The sequence below is a fragment of the Cyprinus carpio genome, chromosome A5 (assembly GCF_018340385.1).
Source record: "Cyprinus carpio isolate SPL01 chromosome A5, ASM1834038v1, whole genome shotgun sequence".
In the NCBI taxonomy this organism is placed as follows: Eukaryota; Metazoa; Chordata; class Actinopteri; order Cypriniformes; family Cyprinidae; genus Cyprinus; species Cyprinus carpio.
The window spans coordinates 28,139,843-28,148,204 of NC_056576.1; the positions used below are offsets into that span (position 1 = coordinate 28,139,843).

The following is an 8,362-nucleotide window of genomic DNA, read 5'->3' on the forward strand; positions in this document are numbered from 1 at the left end:
ACCTGATTGGATGCATACTCGCAATACGCATGCGCACTCGTGTCCACAAGTGTGAATTCTGTGTAAGTTAATATAGCCTACTGATGCATGGGTTTACTGTTGGATTGCCACCCACACAAGCAGGAGCGATTTCAGAGTGAGTTTGTTAGTTGTTGGGAATATATTAAGCCTACTGATATGTGTTTTTTGCGATTCATGTAGGATGAATACTGGGCTCTTTACACACCATGCTGCTGATCATCACTGCATTTACACAGCTGGCATGCGTAATGTCGCTGTTTTCTTAGGTGTTTTGTGTGTTGACGACAGGTATAAATGCTTCATTTGGTGATGCTCACATTCTTCAGATCATTTACAAATATCTAACCTCGGCTTAACCTCTTAAGATCCGAGAAAAAAAGTTTTAGGAAAAATTTTTTTTTGTTTGTTTTTTTTTTTGTTTTGTTTTTTTTTACCAAACTTTGTATAAAGATGATTCTCAATAACAGAATGTTTAAATATACCATTTTTATTTCTGCAAAATGTGTGTAAAATGACCATAAACGTTTTTTTTTTTCATTATATACAATGTATCTATAAACTAAATCTAATTTGCATATTAATGTGTTTTGGGGGCAACATATAATGTAAAAAGAAGTGTAATAATGGGAGTAATAATTGACACGATTTTCATAATAATAAATTATATTTCATAGAATATTGAAATATAATTTATTTTCCTATTCATTTGTTTTGTCTCCCAAAATGCGTAATAAACATGCTTTAAGAGCCATAAGTCTGTCACTAAATTAATTTTAGACATATCTGATGACCAAGGAGAGGGAGTGGTCATGGTGAAACATCCAATCATTTGGTATCTCTAAAAAGCCCTGAATGTGCTCTGTACAGAACATCCAGACTTAAAACTGTGGCATGTACAGTCTCAGAGAAATTCCCAAAAAATATAATGTCCTCATATGAGGCCGCAGAGTCATAAAACACACTTTCGGTTTGGATGTGTCCGCAGAGGCATTTCACGTCGTTATCTTTGAGGAGGAGTCATGCAATAACATATGTCATTTCCGGACATTTGGTAAGCAGGTTATATCACATGCAGGAGATAGTTCAAACAAAACTAACTTTTCGTGACGTTATACGCAAATTCCTGTAAGAAACCCTATTCAAAATTTTTAGCCCTTTCTCTGAGGTTTTGTGCAGACGAGTTTAACTGTGTTATGGCAGCACATTTTCTTGTTTAGCAGGAATAGAAGGTTCTGTCCGGATTAATCATGAAGATTGCAGTAGTCGGCGCGACTGGTCAAACCGGGCAGCAGCTGGTCAGTCAGGCTCTTCAGCAAGGACACTCCGTCACTGCCCTCGTCAGAAACCCGGGGAAACTGACGGTAACGCACGATAACCTCAAGGTAAATAGTAGTAGGAAGGTTAAGCTCAAAGTCATGTATTGTTATTCATTTTGAAAATGCGTGGTGAAATTATGAAATACTTCAATTCGATTTATGCTTTTACATTGTTCATGAATTTGCTCCCAGGTGTAATGGGTTGGACTGCAGATTCACAATAACATGGCTATGCATCTAAATTCATTTTGCAAGGTCCTTCATAACAAAATTATTATTTTACATGAAGTATGAGTATAATAGTCTAAGCTATTCATAATTTTTTTCTTATCTAGTTGACTCAAGTCTGCACAATGCTTAAATTACTATTTAGTTTAGGATTTTAATAAAGATAAAAGAGTTCTTAGTCACCAAGGTGAAAGTGTTTTAATGCATAACTTACATGCACGTTTTTGTTTTATCTTTTATTTTAGTTATATGAGTTTTTGTACAGTGTCATAGAAGACGACGGCTAAAATTTAGCATAACGGTCACAAGGGTGGCATAAAATCTTAATGTGTTTCATTAAGCTGGTATCATCACATGATTTGCTTGCCCCACATTTTTGTGCAGGAAGTAAAGATTTTTAAGGACAGTTATACAGTTACAGTAATTCCAAATAATGATATGTGGCAGTGCAGTGTACTGTAGATAATATTTCATGTGTTCCAGTCCAGATGATGCACATTTTGTCTCTGAGATTTTCAGTATTCACTTAGTAGCTACCACTAGCATGCATCCTCATAACCTTGTACGGTTTAACCGCATGCCTTCGTGTGATAGGTGGTTGAAGCAGACATTTTCTCAGAAGACAGCCTGAAACTGCACTTCAAAGGTCAGGATGCTGTGTTGTCCTGTCTTGGCTTTCCAATCTCATTTTTTTATGGAGTCACTGGCTACACTCAGTCTATGATGGCAGTATTAAATGCTATGCGTGAAGTCAAAGTCAATCGAATCATCACCATGACCTCATGGTACACTGACCGTAAGTGCTGTGCTGTTATTATGTATAGGTATACAAAACAGAAAGCTCTTTACCTCACAGTATTTTTGGTCTGATCAATTGTCTGGTGTAGTAATTGGATTGCTATGACACTCTTCACAGCAAATTCAGGCTCCAATTCTTCCTATTTCATCCGCTTCATGTTGCTTCCCATGATCAGAAGTGTTCTGAACAACATGTATGAAATGGAAAACTTTCTCAAGCAGACTGAAGACATCAACTGGACTGTTGTCCGGCCACCTGGTCTCAAGAATACACCAACAACAGGTGAGATTTATTAATAAAATATCAATATTTTTCATATTAAAATATAATACATTTGAGTGCTTTCTTCAGTTGTTGTTAGCTTTTTACATTTAGTAATATGCAAAATGCTTATTGACAAATAAATCATTATTGGAAGTTTGCTTTTGCTGCAAAGCCATTAGATCCCCACACATTTAAGTGCTTTAAATTTGTGGTAATTTGTCTTGTTGTTTTCAAAGCCAATGAGTTCCTCACTCATGAAGGTTATTATGTCCCTGATGAAAATGGTCTGCCAATCGGCCAGTCTGTGTCAAGAGGAGATGTGGCTCGTTTCATGCTCTCTCTACTCAATAATAATGCTTGGATGAAGAAAGCTGTTGCTATCATCACCAAATAATGAAAAAATAAAACCTTGTAAAAACACTGAAATGAAATTGAAGAGCAAAGAAATAACAATACGCTGCATGTGCTCTTTTTTCCTCAAATATACTGTATACGAAATGTGAAATTAAATGTAAACAGCCGTATTTTTAACAAGGAAACTACTCATTTATGATCTTTATTAATTTAATAATATTAAGCCTTCATGCATATTCGTTTATGTTCATTTCCTGCATAACACAAAACACATCAATCCTTATTTCTTATTGTGATGTCCTTTCCAACTTAAGATTTTCACAATATATAACTGACAAAACATTATAAACATCATTAGGAAAAGTTTCTTGACCTTCTAAGCTATAATCCTGTCTAACAGAAGGTCTGTTGTTATTGATGTTTGTATTATAATTTTTTTTTTTAGTTTTTGAGTATGTTATGTTCATAAATGTATTACATTTCTGTTGATTTTTTACAGTACACTATATTCAGATTTTACAGTTTATATGGATTTTATGCAGTTACACTACATGAATACGTGGATGTTCAGGTTAAAATTATGACTATATTTAAATGTTAAATAGTACAAAATGTATTTAACATTTAAATATATGTTAAATAGTACATCAGCACAGTGATTTTTGCCTGCTATTAAACATATAGTTGTAATCTATGTATAAAAATATAAAAATGCATCACTGAAGTAGACTACAACAATATAACAAAGTATCTTTAGAGAAGAGCTGTAGTTCCTCACACAAACCACTAGAAGGCGCTTCACTGTGCTAGAAGCGGCTTGCATTTGGTGAAACAGCCAGTTCAGCACGGACACACAGAAATCCGATTTTTGGAACCAAATACTTGTTGAATGACGACTTTATCTGCCATTATTGCTGGTTGTTTGTTGTTGAGCAAGTGAATTAATTAATTTTTCCTTTAAGATGCAGTCTGCCATGAACTTTATGCAACTGGTGTCTTATGGCCACATGAGCGCAGTGTTGCACGGTTTTTAATAAACCACTTGTATACCCTGCCTATACCGATGTCTTCAAGTCCTACATTAAGTGTCATACATTGATTGAGTAAATTATGGCCAATAAAATTAAGATTGTTTTGTTTTTTGTTATCATTAATATTTTGACAATAAATGTATGATTAAAAAAGCAGAGGAAGAAAAGCTTTTACATTTTAACACAGCAGCTTGAATATTGTGCATTTCTGCAAAATATTTACTTTTTTGTTGCAAGTAAAAAAAAAAAAAAATACTGGTTTCAATCGACATGGGAATGAATGATGACAGAATTTTCATTTTAGGGTCAACTATCCCTTTAAGACTTGTGTAATATTTCAGTAAATAGATATGTGGTAATTTTGTAAGTAAATGAGCTAAATCCAAAACCAACGAAAGCCATTTTTGGGGACAAAGTTTTTAAGTTGGTCAGGCTATGTTGCAAGAGTTAAAGGCAACTAGCTCACCCCCATGAGAGGACATTCCAGAGCGAGTCTGATCGGTTACTGAAACTGCTCAGGTCAGATGGATGAAATACACAACCTTTGACCTAATTTGTATTATATTAGTATTAAATTCATTTAGAGCAGTGGTTTCCAACCACGTTCCTGGAAGCCCCCAACACTGCACATTTTGCATCTCTCCTTTGTCTGAGACACCCAATTCAGATTTTCGAGTCTGAGACACCCAATTCAGATTTTCGAGTCTGTACTAATGAGCTGATGATCTGAATCAGGGTGTGTTTGATTAAGGTGACAGAGAAAACATGCAGTGTTGGGGGGCTCCAGGAACATGGTTGGGAAACACTGATTTAGAGCACAAAGATGGAAGACAGTGAGAATGGATATAGTTTATTCAAAGTCCAGTTTCTGATGTTATCTACTGGCCAGAGATTATAGTCAACGAAAATGTTTAATTTCCAGTACTAAGTTATGCAAGGTGAACTGATGACTTAATTTGATTGAATGTACTGTACGTAGATAGTCATCTGAGGACATCTGAGGACAGATATCATGTTTGATAATCAGAAGAGCAATAATCAGGCTGTTGAGAAAAATGATTCATGTGATTATTTAATGTTGAATGGATAAATTAAATAATTGGGAGACATGAGAATTATTTACATGTAAAAATATTGAGGGACAAAATAAGGTTACTAAAGCACAATACAGTTTCCAAGTCTTACAGCACATTATTCAATTTTTAAAGTTTAGCCTGAAGCTTGAAAAAAAGTGTGTGTGTGTGGGGGGGGGGGGGTGAAAAGAAGAAGTATAAAAATAAGTATTCAATACATACTATAGGCAGAATAATGACTGAGCTGTAAATTTACTTAAGATGTCATTGTATATCCTAAAATCTAATCTCTCAGCTACTTCACATACTTCACATATCGTCTGTATCAGAAGAGATACTTTAATTACAGTTCATTGACTTCTACAGCTGCATGTAACACTAGACATGTTCAATTATTATAAAAGAACTTCCGACAATTGGTAATGCAGAACACAAAACAGATCAGTCTCAATGAAACTGTCTGATAAAGTGAACAAAAGAAGATGCTTTTATGAAGGGATGAAGTTTCATGCTTGCGTTTCTGCATTACTTCAAAACTGGTTCGGAACACAATATAAACAATCCCTGGGGGGCGGGGTGGAGATAAACCACAGTGCCTACATTGTTGTACAGTACCTTATCAGAGAGATGATTTTTGTTTTGTTTGGGAACAGACGCACGCAGGCCGACACAAACATATCATGAGGTTTTCCTGCACCTACTCACACTACTGAATCTCCCATAGTCAGAAATGTAGACAAAGAAAAAAACTCATAAAAGAAACAAAACAAATAGATTATAATAAATACCAATGGAGTTTAATAGTTATTAATAATAATGTATTATTTACTTATATATTCAAACACAATCTCCGTTCTCATGAATATTCAGGGTGCTCTGTGAAATTTGCTAAAAAAATAAAAAACAAGTGGATGGGCACTGTTGCACGTTAAATTTACAAATGTGAAATCCACCAAAATGCATGCCAAATTATGCCTACTTGTACTTTTTATTCTGCCAGTGCTGTATACAGGAAGTATGGAAGCCCGGTTTCACCATGGGATTAAAAAAAAATAAAGTAATTGCAGCTTTTTATCTCACTTATTTTTTCAGAATTGCAAAATATAAATATAATTATGAGTTTTTATTTCACAATTCAGTTTTGTTTGTTTTTTTCACTCAGAGTTTACATCTCTCAATTCTCAATTCCATATATAAAAGTAACCTAACAAACACATAAAAATGCATACTTTACTCATGGAGTTCTAATGTATTATTTATTAATATATTCCAGTATATAATCTCCACTCTCATAAATATTCAATGTGCTGGGTGAAATTTGAACAGCAAGAGAACAAACAATTGTCACACGTTTCTTTACAGTTACGCTGTAACTGTTTGAAGTACCAACAATACTCAATATGCAAGCAACAGTATTATCCTGTACAGATCATATGAGACTCAAACCTATTTCTATTTAGACAAATTGACTTCATATGCCGGTTGTTACAACAGTAATATGCACAGTAATATCACTTACATACAATCAACTCCGATTTCATATATTGTACAGAATATACAGAACCAGTTATAATGACAAACAGATATAAAACTGATTAATTGCAACTTTGCAGAAGCTAATAAATCTATTGGTATAAAATAATGTAAAGTCTGACTTAGGCCAACGAGATGTGTTATAATAGTGAGGTCTATTGGAAGCCCTGGAGTGAGCAAAATACAGATTACTGATCAATGGCAAAGGAATATGATCCCATTGTAGTCAGCAATTTAATTCCCACAGCTTAATTTGGGTTCTTCTGTTATTCACCATAAAATTTGTTTATTTCTTCTTGATACATTTTACTGACAACAGGCCTTTTGAGCTTCATGGTTGGACCTGAGAAAAACAAAAACAAAAAATCTTTCACATTCATATCTAATAGATCCATCAGCCTCTTTACTATAATTATCATTTAGGAATGTGGTTAGGCAACATGGCAGCATGTTCTGTAAAGACCTTTCATCAAAACAGCCAATTGATACAAATGCTTCTCATAGTTGTCTGTTACACTGATAGATACAAGTACTTCTGCAGGACTTTACAAAAATGTAATAATCATGGACATCCATGCATTAGATTCAGTTTGTCAATAATACCTTGTCTATATAAAGAAATAACACTCACCAAGTTCTCCGCCAGATATGGAGAAGTCTCGTGGAAGGATGGTCCACTTCTGGACTCTCTGAGCATTGGATGTGGCGTTGGCATTTACGCGGTCTATGCCTTCTTGGATGACTTTGTAAATGGCTGGTTCTTTTTTGTTGATAATTTCTGAGACTTTGCTGGCAATTACACCATGTTGCCGACAAAACTCCACCGCTAATGGGGTCAGCTCATCTGTGGGGTCTCCATTGTCATCAACGTTACACTAAAAATAAAAGACATTCATTCTGAAAAATGGCACATTAGCAAAGTTTTTTTGGTGGTATAAATGTAAACATTTGATAAAATGTGTACATTTAATGGTCTCATTAAAAGAATAGCTCCCACAAAAATGAAAATATGCTTAAAAAATACTCACCCTCAGGCCATCCAAAGTATACAGTAGGTGAGGTTGTTTCCTCATTGGAACAGATTTAGGGAAATTTAGCATTACATCAATTGCTCACCAATGGATCCTCTGTGATCCTCAACTGTAATGCTAAATTTCTCCAAATTCGAAATGAAGAAACGACCTCCTGAGAGTGAGTGCATTTCACTTTTCATTTTTTTGGTGAACTATTCTTTTAAGTTAATGTAGACTCACCTTGAGTGTGAGTAGCATAGAGAGAAACTTCTTTTTGTCTCCAACCAGCATGGCATTGCTGATGATTGACACATCCTCCTTTAGGGCATCCTCAATAGGGACGGGAGGTACATTTTCTCCACCAGCAGTAATGATTAATTCTGCAAGAATAAGGTAATTAGATATACACATGTATAAATGAATTTTTGGTTGTCACACTATATGCATTTATCTTAGATACATTTCTGCTCACAGTAATATGAGTGTTGTCCAAAGGTAGAGAAAGCAACGATCTACCAATTACCCAAAAGACATCTATACCAATCAGAGAATCACAGTGAGCAAACCGTACCAAAATAGCTCTTTAGAGCCCACTCACTGCCATGAAGCACTGCATCTGACATACAACTGCAATTTAAGCACACAATCTACAACTTTAAATCAATAGTTGTAGATTTACCCATTCTTTTCATTTTGAATGTTTTGTTCACTGTTTGTACTGTTGTGATTC

General features: G+C 34.8%; 2 protein-coding genes across 4 annotated transcripts in view; one reads left to right on the plus strand and one right to left on the minus strand.

The window, feature by feature from the left end:
* Positions 1–49: 49 nt before the first annotated feature.
* Positions 50–4,111, plus strand: LOC122145069 (uncharacterized protein At2g34460, chloroplastic-like). Of its 3 annotated transcripts, none has more exons than XM_042756709.1 (5): positions 50–136; positions 1,242–1,403; positions 2,160–2,361; positions 2,482–2,646; positions 2,865–4,111. In XM_042756709.1, the coding sequence occupies exons 2-5, from the start codon at positions 1,269–1,271 to the stop codon at positions 3,020–3,022; spliced, it is 660 nt and encodes a 219-aa protein (XP_042612643.1). In that variant the 5' UTR covers positions 50–136; positions 1,242–1,268; the 3' UTR covers positions 3,023–4,111. The 3 variants fall into 3 exon arrangements, with proteins under 3 accessions (XP_042612643.1, XP_042612642.1, XP_042612641.1); XM_042756708.1 differs by lacking the exon at positions 50–136 and adding an exon at positions 1,000–1,146; XM_042756707.1 differs by lacking the exon at positions 50–136 and adding an exon at positions 1,014–1,146 and having other exon boundaries at positions 1,239–1,403.
* A 2,217-nt stretch (positions 4,112–6,328) lies between these two features.
* LOC109087838 (long-chain-fatty-acid--CoA ligase ACSBG2-like) overlaps positions 6,329–8,362 on the minus strand; it is a 9,054-nt gene continuing 7,020 nt past the window's right edge. Inside the window, exons 12-14 of the mRNA XM_042756706.1 lie at positions 7,873–8,012; positions 7,251–7,494; positions 6,329–6,962 (exon numbers count right to left, since the gene is read on the minus strand). Coding sequence (XP_042612640.1) covers positions 6,886–6,962; positions 7,251–7,494; positions 7,873–8,012 — 461 coding nt within the window. The 3' untranslated portion in view covers positions 6,329–6,885. The remainder of the gene's footprint in view (positions 6,963–7,250; positions 7,495–7,872; positions 8,013–8,362) is intronic.

Excerpts from the sequence above, each read along its gene's own strand:
- LOC122145069 (XM_042756709.1), top strand. The coding sequence starts at position 1,269 with ATGAAGATTGCAGTAGTCGGCGCGACTGGTCAAACCGGGCAGCAGCTG. Across the intron at positions 1,404-2,159 it reads TAACGCACGATAACCTCAAG|GTGGTTGAAGCAGACATTTT; the intron begins GTAAATAGTAGT and ends TTCGTGTGATAG. Across the intron at positions 2,362-2,481 it reads GACCTCATGGTACACTGACC|CAAATTCAGGCTCCAATTCT; the intron begins GTAAGTGCTGTG and ends CACTCTTCACAG.